The sequence below is a fragment of the Rhagoletis pomonella genome, unplaced genomic scaffold (genome assembly GCF_013731165.1).
Source record: "Rhagoletis pomonella isolate Grant_MI unplaced genomic scaffold, Rhpom_1.0 Rhpom_scaffold_00007, whole genome shotgun sequence".
In the NCBI taxonomy this organism is placed as follows: domain Eukaryota; kingdom Metazoa; phylum Arthropoda; class Insecta; order Diptera; family Tephritidae; genus Rhagoletis; species Rhagoletis pomonella.
In genome coordinates, this window is record NW_023458561.1 from 29,661,491 (window position 1) to 29,677,640 (window position 16,150).

At 38.2% G+C, this 16,150-nt stretch overlaps 1 protein-coding gene across 3 annotated transcripts in view; it reads right to left on the minus strand.

Moving 5' to 3' along the window:
* Nucleotides 1-866: 866 nt before the first annotated feature.
* The window catches only part of LOC118742544 (TWiK family of potassium channels protein 18), a 38,694-nt gene continuing 23,410 nt past the window's right edge, over nt 867-16,150 (minus strand). For 2 of the 3 annotated variants that reach the window (XM_036474693.1, XM_036474691.1), the window contains exons 2-9: nt 6,239-6,643; nt 5,984-6,140; nt 5,708-5,835; nt 1,825-2,057; nt 1,517-1,758; nt 1,311-1,437; nt 1,147-1,248; nt 867-1,084 (exon numbers count right to left, since the gene is read on the minus strand). In XM_036474693.1, the coding sequence (XP_036330586.1) occupies nt 1,016-1,084; nt 1,147-1,248; nt 1,311-1,437; nt 1,517-1,758; nt 1,825-2,057; nt 5,708-5,835; nt 5,984-6,140; nt 6,239-6,377 (1,197 nt within the window). In that variant the 5' untranslated portion in view covers nt 6,378-6,643 and the 3' untranslated portion in view covers nt 867-1,015. The remainder of the gene's footprint in view (nt 1,085-1,146; nt 1,249-1,310; nt 1,438-1,516; nt 1,759-1,824; nt 2,058-5,707; nt 5,836-5,983; nt 6,141-6,238; nt 6,644-16,150) is intronic. The other variant, XM_036474694.1, reaches the window with a different exon arrangement.

Consider the following 16,150-nt stretch of genomic DNA (forward strand, 5'->3'; position numbering starts at 1 on the left):
TGAGTAAGAAAACTGCTTTCGACATGCTCACAGCCCCTAGTAGATCACATGTGGCCACAAAGTTAGCACAACAGTTTAAAAAAGCATGTGTGAACAAAGCCTCGTCAACATGTCCTAAATATAAAATTTTATGTAAAATACCACCATTGGAGCAACCGGAACGCCAACCTAAGGGCAAATATAGTGTAAATCATAATTTACCGCCCAGCAATATTACCGCGGCCGCAATGATGGAGAAAGCGCGCTCGACTGTAAATCAAACTTGCGAAGGCGTCACACATTTCCAACGTCCGAGTTGGCCCACTCAAACACAATAATGTCGGTATGAAAATTAACTCATAATAGTAGTGGGAATAATTTTTGAGCAATACTTCTAAATTCAAATAGCAATATTTTGTTATTCTATTGAAATTAATTTTACTTCTATACTCAACTCAAATTCTATTCAGTCAGATGGTTTGGTTTAGTGAAAATATTTTGACTACATTTATCTGCGATTGGGATACAAAAGTTTTTAATAAATCTAGCCATTAAATATTTTCACTGCAAACCATGATAATGGCGACACTATTGTAAATATTTAATGACATTATGAATACTAAATGTAATAAAGTAACTTAAAAATTACAGTTGTTTATAAGGATTTTTCATAAATCATTTAACCTTTGAATTTCTTGGGTATAACATAGACATATATTATATAGTCCATTGAAATTTATAAAGTTAAAGATATCACAAAACACTACTAAACACAAAGTCATACATTATATACAGTTTATTGATAACTTATACGAAATTTATTTGCATAAGTGTGTATTTATTTGAAAATGTTTCGTTTACTGTACACCATGAGGAACACTTTCGGATCGCTATACATATTACTTTTATTATTAATTTTAAATTCGTAGTTATTACAATTATACTTTTTTCGACACTCGTATTTCTATGTATACCTAACTTAATACTAAATAAAATTAACGATTTACTATGTATTAAAAAGCGTCTTATGATAGTGTCATCTCTTACAACGAAAACAGGATTTGAAAGCTCGTTTGATGGCTCGAACATTGTGTATAACTTGTTCCTGCAAATAAGTGTGTGAGTAAATAAATTTGTATATTATTATTTGTATTAAAATATATACACCTGCATCAAATTGAAACACATTGCAATGAGGGCCATACCAAGCAATAGGTAAACAGCACAAAGTATAAAACTAACCTCAACTTTGTCTTTATCGGCAGTAATCTGCAAGTGAAACTTGTTATTGATTGAGATTTCAAATAAATTTACAGCAAGAAACACAATACCACACGTTCGCCTGGTACCAAATCCCCGAAACCGATGCTACTAAGCGAGATAAAGCAAAAGTAGCTGCCGTCCAGGTAATCCCAAGCTTCCCAACGACTGAAAAGGATAGCACCAGCTAATATGTAACTAATAATTGAAAACATACATTACACTTTAGCATATTTCAAATTTCATTTACATACAACTTTCTTATTCTGTAACTAACCTTATCATTATGATCACGCAAACCGTTAAGGGTACCGTAATTTCGTCAGTATTCATACGTATTTCTCTCTCAATATCGGAATCATTCCCCTCTTCAAAAATTTCCAGCGCACTCATGCTCTGTGTTGAACTCTCAGTTTCTTCACTGTAGTAACTGCCTGAAGTGCTGTTACTGCTTCGGCTATCACTGCTCTTGCTGGTACTGCTGCTGGTGTTCGCATATCGGCTTTCCATGTCTTGTAGCTGTCAGTGAGTGGCAGTAGAATTATAAATGCTTAGGAGAGAAATGCGCATAGATTTGAGCTTTACCGCTTTTGACATGGCCAATTGTCGTATTTTACGGCGTTCGCGTATGATTCGACGGCGTGCAACGCCCGGACAAATGCGACACAAGCAGACTTTGGAGTAAATCCATTTGAAGGACTTGGCCAGGACATCGCCAATATTGGAGAGGTAGAGTAGGAAGAGAGGCATGCCGATGATCGCATATAAAATGGTGACTAATTTGCCCCAATCCGATTTGGGAGATATATTGCCGTAGCCTGGGGATTATTATAAAAAAATACAGTTAAATAAAATACATAAGAGCCTGAGCCTCCCCAGCATGACCTTACTTCTAAAACTAGCTAAATGCCAGTATAGAGTCGAGAATATATGCACAGCACTACTATAGCATTGACCGCCATAATCTCAGAAAAATGAGGGTCTAAACCAATGCCCACCCTGATAAATAATTGCATTGGATGGCAATCAGTGCTTACGCTCGCATCAGACCCCCTGCTCATTGTAGTCGACCACCCAAGAGTTTTGTCACATCCGAAAACCGTACGTACGTGTACACCAAGAAGGCTAACTGGAACGGGGGTACGGAACACAGAGACCGCAAATTCAACGCCCTTCCACCGCCAACATGTGCGCGCGTAGCGCAATATACGCAGGGTTATCAACGCAGCAGCCGACCGCTTCAATGCAGCCGGTAGGATCACTAAAATCCGGCGGGACCCGTAGAAATCGGCAGTCTCCCCGGATTAGGGGCATCAACAAGGACATTAGTAAACTGGTAAACGAACATAAACAGAAACGTGAAATGAGCACCTCAAACCCTGCTATCTCTTCAGCGGAGCTAGCAAACTGTGGACGACAGAAAAATCTCTCTCCCATCCGACGAAACGTAAGGATAACTTTGCCATTACATTCGGCAATACCACAACGTCGAATCCGCGCACCCGGAGAGAGACAAAGCCCGCCGTAGTGCGCTACGTAAAGCACGCAAACTCCGCCCCGAGACACACCAACGTGCATTACCCCTGAAGAGACGCAGGCAGCTGTCAAGAACGCCAAAGCATCCAAGGCGTTATGCCCTGACGGAATCTCCAGGAAGATGCTGAAAAGCTAGGACCTGCAGGAGTCGAGTACATGATAACAGCTTTCAACTTGTCACTGTCTACCCTGATCATCCCCGATATGTAGAAATTGGGTAGGATCATTCGCCTCCTTAAGCCAGGGAAGAAGGCGGACGCAGGAGACTCTTACCGGCCAATCTGCCTCCTATCCCCAGTGGGAAAGACAGTGGAAGCACTACTCCTCCCCAGCCTGACGAAGCATCTGAAACTAGGCGAACACCAACATGGATTCCGAAAAATTCATAGCACGACCACATCATTAAACGCCATCACAACACAGATAAGCGTAGGTCTGAACCAATGTCGAGCCTGTGAAGGGACGGTCCTAGTCGCGGTTGACCTGTCGAAGGCATTCGACACGGTAAAGTACGTGACCCTTTGCCAAGACGTCCTAAACTCCTCGCTTTTGGATCGGACGAAGCGGTATATATGGGTTTGGACGCCAATCATCGGTCGAATTCCAAAGCGTCAAATCCAAGCCCGTAGAATTAAACAGGGGATCCCCCAAGGTGGCATACTCCCTCCCACACTGTTTAACCTCTACATGGCAAAACTGGGGTTAATTTGGTGAGCTACGTCGATTATGGCACGAAAATGGCAACGGGCTCTAACATCGACAGGAAAATCAATGACTATCTCACCGATCTTTCAAATTTATTCACCGCGAAATCTACCGCCACAATATTTACCACATGTACAAAGGCGGTCAGGCTGGAACTGGACGTACACGTCGATGGCAACAGAATACCGACGGTCAATCATCCCAAAGTCTTGGAAGTCACGTTCGACAGCTTTTCTTTAAAGAGCATAAAACCTTGCTATGAAGTAGTTTCTCGTGGGATTCCACCATAGAAATCACCCCAATAATGCCTTATTTCGAAACGATCAGCCCCACGGCATGTAAGACGGCACCTGCGGGACTCGAAACACGACATTGAGCCGTGCATATACCACCCATTGGACGCAGAAAAATACAGAGTAACGCTTAACCACCTACACACCGGTGCAGTCAGGACGAGTCTCAGCTCCCGAGACGACAAAATCGTCCTAGGCGGTCGACCGCCGCCCGTTAATATCGACGAAGCGGAACTGCCGAGAGAGCCCAGGTGCATCTTAGCGCAATTCCGTTCCGGGTGGTGCCACAGACTAAACAGCTATCTCCCCCGCCTGAATCGGAAATGCTATGCCCGAGCTGCGTAGAAATAAACATTATGCTCTTTAGGGCGACCTACTCCTCGGCGTTGTTCAGCCTATGCATGGCGAAACTACTTTCGCTGCCGGACGAAGTCAAATTAGTGAACTTCAGACAATTGCGACGGGCCGAAGCATTGGCAGGTTAGGTTAGGTTATTGTGGCAGACCCTGCAAGGGGGATTAACTTAGACATTATTTAATTGTCCATTGTGATACCACATTACACAAATTCTTAGTACGGTAACTGTGTGTAAAATAAGAGAATCACTGGCTGCTCACAACAAAGTTCCGCAGCAACTGATGTCCACTCCGGAGAGCCCCTCGGGAGTGTTGATGAAATGCGCACCGAGCTGCTTAAATCCTAATCTATCGAATGCCGGGCAGCTGAGGAGGAAGTTCTGATATGATTCCACCTCATCCTCCAGACAGCAGCGGCAGTAGGATCCTGTGGCGATATTGAGTCGGACAATGTCCGGTCAGTAAACCTGTAAGAATCGATAGCTGGCGCGAATATCGGCGATCCTTTAAATTTCTTCACTGCCAGAAACCCCAGAACTCCTGCCGCGAAAACTGCCTTTACACCCACTATGTGGACTAAACAAATTATGATACATCTTTCATAAGTATTTGGCACTCACGTCTTTGTCTCACACCACTTGTCCACACCTTCTAAAATGGTGGGAAATGTTTTTTTTTATGAAAACCGAAAAAATTTGACCTATCTTTTGGTGGTATTAACGACTTCCGGTTTCGACCGAAATTGGGTTAAACTGACTGGAAGTAAATTTTTTTCAATTTAGATATATTTACATACATGTTTTTACCACAGATTCGGATTGTAAGCATAAAAATTCGAAACTTTTCCTCGAAACTTTTTTCTCGCAAGTGCTTTTTCAATCGTTAAATGACCGTCGAACTTTAACTCGTCCTGGAATTCTTAAATGAGTGAAAATGTTTTTTATTGGAAATCGAAAAAAATTGAATTACCAAGTCGAGGATGCTCTATCTATTGGTCGGAGGTCCATTTATTTAAATGGGATTTACATATTTTTACCACAGATTCGATTTTTGGCCATAAAAGCACATACCTTTTTCGGAAACTTTTCCGGTTTGGACCGGAAGTGGGTTAAACTGACCGGAAGTAATTTTTTTTTTTAATTACGTATGTATGTTTTTACTACAGATTCGTATTCTGAGGATAAGAGCACGTAACTTTTGTTTGAAACTTTTTTTCTCGGAAGTGCCTTTTCCACCTCTAAATGACCTTCGAAATTTAACTGGTTCTGGACTCACGTTGAAAAGTTTTGAAAAAGGCACTTCGGTGAAAACAGATTGTAACAAAAGTTGGATATTTTTGTCCACAGAATCCGAATCTGTGGTAAAAACATGTATATCTAATTTAAAAAAATGACTTCCGTTCCCTCCATTTTAGAGGGGTGGACAGGTGGTCCTAGACCCTGTACAATCGAATTAAATATGCACCTTACTTTGTTTGAAGCATACAATAAACTTGCCTTTGCAATCATATGGAACAGTAAAAACTCGAATTATGTCGTTTTGATTTAAAATATTACTCTACCTCTTTAGAACACTCACCTATAGTTGTAATAACCGTTAGTGAGTAAAGGAATGCACCCGAAAAGCTCCATTGCTTGTCAATGTCGGGATCAATTAACTTTTCATGCGCTATTTCTCGTTGAAATTGCAGCAAAATTTCATTTACTCTGCAATATTAATTTTAGTTAGTGCTAGATAATTGAAATATATTTATATTTAGTATCTAAGACTTACATATGTATATGTATGTATGTATACTTGTATTTATGAATTTATATTTAAAAACAACTTTTTCCTAAATTCTCAAAAGCCTACCTTTCCTTATAATATGCGTTCCCATAGAAACTTATGTTCTGTGCCGTTATATCCCAAATCTTTTGCGCGCATTTTTCAGTTGCATTGGGTTTTATCGTTTTATGTGGGCTAAGTCTTTCGTATTCGAATAATTCAATAGCTTGAAAAATAAAGGCACCTGTGAATAAAGGCACGTGGGCTTATGAATTATTTAGAAAAAAAAGTAAATAAAATAAAATCCAAATGCGAATACTCGTATTAACGATTTTCAATTACCTCCAATTGTATAGAAGATTACTAGTAATATGATGCCAACATTACTGAACATAAAAGCCGTAAATTGTCGACATTTATCTTTAAATCGTTCGAAAGGCGGTTTCTGTCGTTTGCGATATGAACTACGTCGTGAGGACATCTTCCGTAGACAGCTCGGGTTTGAGGCACCTCTATGCCGGAGGCAAGTTTAGGCGTGTTTTTTTTTTTATCTTCTTCGACGATGCTTCGTAAAGATGAGTTTTAGGGAGCGGATAACAACTGAAGACGACGAGCTGTACTCGGCTCCATATAGTAAGCGAGGCCGTTTATTTTTCGTAGCAGTTGACATGCTTTTCGGTATATTGGGTATATGAGTATCATTAGTCGATTATGAATATCCAGTTTAAAACTATAATTGGACGGCAACTGGAAGTAAATAAGTAAAATTATATGTATGTGTGTGATAAGTTTAAACTCTAAAAAAGAAAGTGCGAATAGCAAGGATATTCCTTGCTTATTTACTTCAATAGTGTCATAATCCAAAATAATTTAAAATCGAGTTAGGTGTGCAGAATTTACCGTTTTTGGCTCACGCTAGCTTTTGTTCGATCACCTAAGACATTTTGTTCCTTTACCAGCTAGTGTGAATGGACAAGGACTCATTCAACGTTCGTAAACATTTGACCAAAAAATATGCCGGCCCTCGGGCAGCCAATTAACCAAGTTCTCAAGGCAAAATCAAAGCATGCAACTACAGGCCGGCACCGTCAATCTACTTGAAGCTGGTGGTCGGCTTGTGTGAAAGTTCTTACACTGTACTCCGAATCTAGATTCGAGACATCTTGGCATTTGTTACCTTCTGAAACTTTTGTGGAAAATTTGTTTTCAGACAGAATATGTCACAACCTAATGCAAGCTCATTGAGAGCACCGTTATATAAAAATGAGTGTAGGTGCATACATACATATGTATGCGAGTGTGTCAGGTACTAAATTATTATCGAGGAAGCGTAAAAATGTACACAAATATAAACAATTAGGAAGTAAAATTTGTCGCTATTTTAACAAAAGCGATATAATGTCTTAAGTAGCGAAAAAGCACATATCTACATAGGTACATACATATGTATATGCAAACACTCCGTGCACACATATTTTGCTGTCGTAAGTGGTCGGCTGAGCTGTTCCTACAAGGATATACATATGTATGTATGTATGTACGTCGTGCAGCCTTCGAACCGCAGGTGGATTTTATGTAAAGCTTTTTCATGTCAGAATTACACTCGACGGCGCCCCAATCGTCTGTCGAGGATCAATCTTCAGAATTCATTTTTAAATTTCGAGTGATAGGCATCGATCCTAGGACAGGACCAGTCTTTTTTAGTGCTATAGTATTTTGCGGAGAATTAGAACGTTTCGTAATTTTGCGGATATGTTTAAGTGCTCAAAACTTATGCGAGTGCACATATTTTGTGATACAACCACAACGGCAGAAAGACAGGGAGTTTCGGTGGGGCCACCCCGACATATCCGGTTTAAGGGCTCACTGAAGTCAGCAGCGTCTGTTTACCAGTATGTGCGGCTGCAAGTGTGCCTGTCTTGGACCCAGTGGCTCACTATATAAACGTGTATTTGGTTGCTGGGTTTGGCATCAGCCCCGTAAAAATCACTTCCAGTGGAGAAATTCAGCAAAGCCTCGGATGAGACCACGCTTTTGATGACGAGCACGGCAAACGTTTAAACGATTACGATTTGAGGGCATGCACCTGGAATGTCCGGATCCTTAATGGCGCTTTGCGACGTCTACTACAGCTGCCACGTAAAGGAGCGCAAATTCGGTGTTGGATTTGTATTGAGAGATAGAGAATCCAACATAACGAGACAAAGAAGAAGAAGTCAGATTATGTGGCTTCAAAATAGTGATTCATATCCTGACGGCCTACGATCTCATCAGCCCCCCTAATAAATGCCAATCATTTATGAGTCTCGAGGAGGGCCAACTGAGTCCGCAAAATGGTTCCGGTCCCAAAACGCTCATCGGCCTTTCCTAGCCAGTTTGTTGGCTACTTCGTTACCTTCATTCCGCAGAGTACTAAATTAAATCGAGCGGAAATTATGTCTACTGGTCGAAGGAAATAATATAGATTTACATCGTCGTAGTACTAGGACTTTCGAATCTTGTATGTATCACAATTTGAAATCGGGGCTAAAATTAAAAATGGTTATGAACAAAATTTGATTTTTGGCCGTTTATAGGACGTGGTATAGGGTTCGGAATGGTTGGAGAGTAGAGCTTTCCACACATACACTCACGAAAAAACCAAGACATTTTATACTTAAATTAAACCCAAATAAAGAATTTCGGTCAAGAAAGAACGGTAACTCGAGAAACTCTCATACGGAGTACGATATTCCTATTACAATTTTTTTTTCTCGGCCATGAATTGAAGACTGAATGTATTTTAAAATTTAAGGAACTAAAACAGAAACATTTTTAGAAGGAAGAACATTTCTTTCCTATTTAAACTTAACATCAGCGATGTATGTTTCCTGTTATGGGAAGGCCTGATAAAATTGATGGTTTCACAGGACTAAAAGTGGTTCCAGCGTTCACTGGCTACTATTTAGATTCATATAAGATATCTAACAAACTGTTTGATGTTGGCCATTGGTATACCTATCGTGTTAATTTCAGGAGAGTTGGGGGGGGGGGGGGGTCATTTCATCAAGCATGCAATTAACCTCAATATCCTGCTGTCTAGACACTCATATGAGTTTTCCGATCGAAAAATATTGATTTTCAAGAATTTTATACCGTTCCTACGAAAAAATTTACTTTTCCCATATAAAAATACATGGAAAACTTTAAGCGCTTTGAGCGACCTCTATATACTTTTTGATTTAAAAATAAAAAAATAGGGGTATACTTTTTTTCGACATAGAACAATCCTAGGGGGTGAGAGCATTACAATTCCGACTTTACTGTTTTTGGACCACCCTAATGTATATACAGGCATACGTGTGTTTCTAATTGTTTATAACGTCTGGTTTTGGAAAATGGGCAACTTTAATTGCATTTTAAAATTCAATAAATGTCGTCACACAACCGCAACCATCAGGTGAATGAATCGTTAAAATGAATTTAATTATCAAGCAAAAATAAAAATAAAAAAATGTTGTGTGTGTACGCACAGTCCATAAGTGGAGTGCGTCATGAACTGGTAAATAATACAATGTGCATACTCGTAAACATTAAAATGTCTTTAAAATGAACATGAATGTACACACAACCATATATATGTATGTACATACATATATATCTATGCACGTACATATATGCACATACTTGTAGAATGTAGATCTGTTTTGGAAATCCACCACCCGGCTGGCGCAATGGCGCTTAGTTATTGCTGTGGGCGGAAGGAAGTAATGGGCCCAATGGCGGCAGTGTCTAACCAGTAATAAAATTGTTTAAAATATGTGCATACTTAAATTTGCATACTCGTATACACTGACATAAATCTATCAAATGCGTCACGTTCCGTCAAAAAGGCGGATAAGTTTTCTTTGTAATTCGTATTAAGGGAGTTCACGTTGAGTAGCATTTTAGTTGTAAAGTTGCTACGTAGCAATCAAGCACGCATTTTGTTGTTGGAAAGGCAACAAAACATGTGCTAGATTGCTAAGCATTTTGAAACTAGTTTTGGACTTTAGACTTAGAAGTTGAATGACATAATTTGTTACTCGTATTTACGGATTTATTTATCATCTCCTTCTTATTTGGCGCCAAGTTCAACAACGCGCACCAGTCGTGTCTCTTTTATGCCAACTGACGCCAATTGGAAATGCCAAGTGAAGCCTAGTTCTTCTCCATCTGGTCTTTCCACGAGCTGGTTCCGAGTTGAATACTAGCAGAGATGGAGCGTTGTTGTCAATCGAATGACATGGCTAAGCCAGCGGAGCCGCTGTCTTTTCATAAGCTGCACTACGTCCGTATAGTTGCAAAGTTCATACAGCTCGTCGTTAAATCGTTTGAGGTATTCGCCATAGCCGACGCGTAAAGGCTTGGAAATCTTTCGCAGAATCTTTCTCTCGAAAACTCCAAGAGACGCTTCATCAGATATTTTCATTGTCCATGTCTTCGCGCCATACACCAGCACAGGCATGATGAGTGACTTATAGTGTGATTTTTTACGACGAGAGAGGACTTTACTTCTCAACTGCCTACTCAGTCCAAAGTAGCACTTGCTCGCAAAATTGATTCTCCGTTGCCATTAATGGGCAGCAATTGTACGCTCTTGTAAAGTATTGTGCCTGATCGGTTCAGTTCTGCGGCTCTTATTATCTTTTTCATCATTAGATTAAAGAAATCACACGAAAAGAAACCTCCTTTGATATCAAACGGCTCGGAGAAGTCTTTCCCAATTCTGACGGATCTGGTGGTATTGCTCAACGTCATTTTACACAGCCGAATTAGTTTCGCTGGGATATGAAATTAAGACATCGCGGCAACTTCTTTTCGTGCCGTCGAAAGCGCCTTTGAAATCGACAAATATATGGTGTGTGTCGATCCTATTATCGCCAGTTTTTTTTCCAAGATTAGGCATATTGTGGATACCTGATCTATGGTGGATTTGCCAGGTCTTAAGCCAGGCTGATAAGGTCCAAACAGTTCGTCGACGGTGGGCTTCGGTTTTTCACACAATACACTCGACCAGACCTTGTAACCTATGCTTAGAAGGCTGATCCCGCAGTAGTTAGCGCGTATGGCGGGGTCGCCTGTCTTGTGGATTGGGAAGAGCACACTTAAATTCCAGTCGTCGGGCATGCGTTCATCTGACCATATTCTGCATTAAAGTTGATGCATGCACCTTATCAGCTACTCGCCGCCGTACTTGAATAGCTCAGCTAGCAGCTTTGTAGTTTTTAAGCCTGGCCAGTCGGAGTGTACGTACGACTAAAACACTGGAAGAATGTCTTCCGTCTATCACAACATAGTCTATTTGGTTTTTCCTTTTTCGATCGGGAGAGACCCATATAGCTTGATGGATGTTTTCATGCTGGAACCTAGTTTTACATATTACCATGTTTCGGGCCCCGGCGAAGCGATCAGCCTCAGTCTGTTCTCGGACGTTTCGTTGTGGAGACGTTTCGGAGTTATACTTTTTAAGTTCATACAAATATAAAAACTGAGTTTTATTTAAATCGGATCATATTTAATATTTCCGCCCACGAGTGTGTAGGGCATGGCAAATTACCAATCTTCACCATTTTTCCATATTCCATCTCTTTCAAGTGTAAGAAGAGCATAAAGGAAGTTTCAGTGAAATCGGTGCCCATTTACTACTTTTAGTCGCGGTTTGTATGGGGTCGTTACATAGCATAAGACTGCAAAATTTATTTTTTTTTTACCTTTCACAAGAGTGTTCTGGCGACGTCAACATCTGGAAATTATCCTTGATAAGAGCCTTGTGGAAACTGTCATCTGGATAAAACCCTTGATAAATCTACTCGAGCCCCTTAGGCTCGTTAGTTAATAGTGTCCTACTATCAGACAGATAGTTTTGGATGAGGAAAATTCATATAAGGTGGTGTTGCTTCATCAGCTATGAGTGGTTCGTGATTGTCAAAATTTTTTTCTTTCGCTAGTTGGTGAGTAAAAAGTAAAGAAATTTGTATCTTTTTCCCCTCCTCTTCATTTATGGCTGAAATTTGACAATTGTCCACTTAAAACAATACTAAAATACATTTAATTTTTGTAGTTGTAGAATCGAGATCACCTTATATGATCTCGTCTTGGTTTTGAAGAAAGTCGGAACTTTTCACGATTCCATGATACAATACCAGAACGAGAAGTCTGTACAATGGCGTTCCCTTAACTTGTTCCCGGATTTCTACATTGACATAGAGACGGGGGTATTTATGAATCCGGCATAATGTAAATGATCCATCACGTTTCAAGCAGAAGTGTTGCGAAAATTTTTTCCAGTACATACATTTATGTATATACATTTTTCAAATTTCGAACTTTTCTTTTTCGCGACACAGTTTATTTTGCATATATATTGTTACATGTTTATGAAAACATTGTGGTTGTCATCCGCAATACAAAAATTAAATTTAAATCAAGAATATAAAGAAACACATTAAAAATTAATAACGTTTTTATCAAAGGAATGCAAATGAACAGCTAATTGATGAATGCCAGGGCAATCTTCTTCTGACACTCAATTTTATAGTTGTATTTTATGACCGTCAGTTGTCGGGAAAAATAATTATGAGAAAAATATAATTTTTTTTTTATTATTTAAGTACTTGACCGCCTGCGTAAAAATATATTATTTAAAATTATCATATCGTTAGCCTCATGCCAGAAGCATGAGTCTGCAAATTTATCAGTTTTGAGTTATTGGTTTGACTTGATTAACCTTTGGATATACTATGTTATACCAAAACCCATAATACCATGCGTACACGGAGAGCACATATTTTACAATTGCAATTACATAAATGTAGAGTTAAGTCTCGCACAAAAAACTTTCAAACTTGATTTCACAAAATTTTATTTTTTTCAAATCAAATTTAGTGAAAATTTAAGGTTTTGAACCACTGTACGCTGTTTGTTGCTTTATGTGCACTGCAGTAGGCGGTCGAAAGTATTATGATTATTTGGATCATTTCGCATTAAGTGGACTTTTTCACACAAGAAAACGTCATCTTTTGCAAAAATTGGCAATTATGAATGATGAAAGAAAAATAACAAAAATAAAAATAATAATACTAAATAAAGTGACAGCTGCGTTCTGTAGTTAAGCTTTTGTTTTTTATTATTAGTGTATTTTATATGTAAAATATTTAATTCAATTAAATTTTATTTTCGTGTCAATGGCATAGTCGAGACGCTTTGTGATCTTTACGAGTGGATATATGTATATTATATTTAAATACATGCAGACGTATTGTATGTATGTATGTCAAGCTATACGAATTGCATATTTGTTGTTGAACAACAAAAATAATAAATTTCTAAATGGAAAAATATGAATTTCCTACAGAAATGCGACAGCTCGGCTACATACAGATGTACAAATGGCGATATATATGTACATACATACATATCTACATATAAGAATGTGTGTATTAATCTGGTATGGCACTCATGTCGGTGCCTTGCCAATCAGCCGAAAAGAAGAAAAAGAAAGGTAATTATTAGAACAAAAAGATCCAGCTGTAGCAAGCCTCCCAAAATGACATTTGGTATAAATTGATGGCCAGCAAGGGACGACAGTTGCGTGCGAGTATTGAAAAATGGTTTTGTGTGGGCGCGCATTTGTGGTAAAAATTAAAAAATTGATATACGAGTATTCACAAAATACAAATATCTTGTTTTGTTATTAATATACACACCATTCTAAAAGGAGGCATCACTGCACTAAAAGCATGAAGGGTTTTAATAAAATAACGAGCGCTGGTTAAAATGTCCCAAATGTTATGGAAGGTAAAAACCTATAGGCCTAAACCAGTGATTTCCAAAATGATCCAGGTGGACTGCCAGGGGTGGACGGGAGCCTCTAAACGAGGGTCTACGTTGGCGTGAAAGTAATGGGAATTGACAAGTTGTAAGTGGGCGTTTACGAAAATGTACATATCTTGTTTCGATAGTAAAGAAAAAAACTGTTGACTTGGCTTTAACTATCAATGTAGGTAGATAATATATATCGTCACCTGAAATGCAAAAAGACATAACATACATCGTCGCTGAAATACAAAAAGTCATAACTAATAAAAAATTCAAAATTCTGTTTTTGATTGATATGATGGATTTCATCGAATTACAACTCACACACAATTTTGTGAAAAAATAAATAAAAAATATTTGTCACGACTTTTTCCATTTCAGTTACTATGCTGTTACGTCTTTCTGTATTTTAGATGACGATATGTCAAAACAATTATAATTTGGTAATTTTTTTCCTTTTTTAATCCAAGGGCTTGAAATTTTTTTTCAATCAGGCGACCATATGGATCAGATAGCCTGTTTATTAAACTTTAATTTTCTTTCTTAAAACTTCCCCTATTTGTTTTGGGAAGCGTATTTTCAAACAAACTGACGAATAAAATTTCCATTTTCCTCCTCACTCCACCTAAATTCAAGAGCAATCAATTGTGATTTCTTTTTTTGTGAGTTAAAAAAGAAAGAGCACCATTCGGGTCATGTAAGGGTGTATTATCGAGAACCATTACTAAAATAAGAGATAGACAATAAGGCAACGAGATCTAGAAAAAATGAACTCAAAGTGGTGTTTAATTAATTTAGAGTACGTAGATACATACTTATGTATACCGTTAATAAAAATAGTGAAAAATAATTGTTCGAGCTTCTTTGTCAATTTGTTGTTTTAATACAAATGGAGATATTTGCAATTTTACGCCACTTTTCCATGGAAAATAATTTTAATTAAAAAATTTGTATGTAAAAAATACACTCTGAAGTTTGCTTTTGCCTGACGTTAGAAAAAAAAAACTTTTTCTATAAGTTTCGGATGCTGAGTGGACCAGACATCGAACCTGGGTCCAATCGTTGCGGAGCCCGGCCAATCAGCTTGAACGTAGTAAAAAAAACTACTTAATGACATTTCCTAAATTCCGGTCATCTGTTACCCACATCCGCTTGAGATACATTTGATCCATTTTTTGTTTTTTTTTTTTACGATACATTTTTTCATGACATCGTGGCAACACTGATTACTGCTATGATAAAGTAACTAAAATATTTTATAATAATACTACGTTTCTAATATATAAATTATAACATTGGGCGATTTTTTCAACAAAGCGGCAGCTCAGCGCTGAATTGGAAACACTATCGGCTTAACTATCTCAGTTTATTGCAACGTCATTTGTTTAAATTTGTCAGCTATTAGTTCGACAGCATATTCATAAATCCGTTTCTGAAGCTTAGTATCCAGCTCTTAAGAAAACGGTCAAGAAATGGTTATGGTTTGGGTATGGCACCACTAATAGGACCTTTACTTCGAATAGACAGCAAGAAAAGAGAGAACCAGAAGAACTTTTTGAGAAACTTTACCTCACCGCACTGCCTCTCTTGCCAACAAACTGAGTTGTTGTCGTGGCAGAAATGTTCCAGTGTGAAAACGACCAATTAGATTAAAATATGTAGATGCAAACTACTCATGGGTCTTTGTACTATAAATATGTATGTAAGTACGTATTTTCATTGCTTTTATTTTAAAAAAGCTTTATTACTTAAAAAGTGGAAAATTAATCCAATACAAAGTACGCGTACTTATTTTGCACAGCAAGAATTGTGAAATATGCGACCACCTGCTGTTATTCGGTAAATTTCAGAGGCCACAAACTGTGACTCCGAGCTTGTTAGAAATATTAGATTCTTGTATGCATTCAAATGTTTTTCTTGTACTACCTTTCACACTGTGACAGTGTGAGATTGGCATGCCCACATCTTGGAATTCAGCGCATTGTTATTTAGTACTGACAAGGTACCTATACCTATTTCAGCTACATTATTGAAATCTGTATCCAACAAAAGTAGTGTGTTTTATTCGTCGAACGAAAAAGGATGTGCCGTATCTCAAACACGAGAAAATACACTCAGCGCAAATTATTCCTAATATTTATATTGCAAAGCCCTTCAAAAGTGCTTAAACTCAAACATGAGATCAGGAAATATAACTGCCTGTGAATCGTAAAGATACTTAATACAAGCACAGATACATAATAGTAGTTTTCTAGTTAGAGGATATAATCATGAAAAATATATTTGCATTAATTGGAGATAAATCACACGAATTGATTTATGCAAACAAATCTTCCTAAATTTCCTTTTTTTTTTTGAATTACATCTCTTTTGAAGAGGGTGTGAATTTAACGAATATCATAAATAGCATTGAAC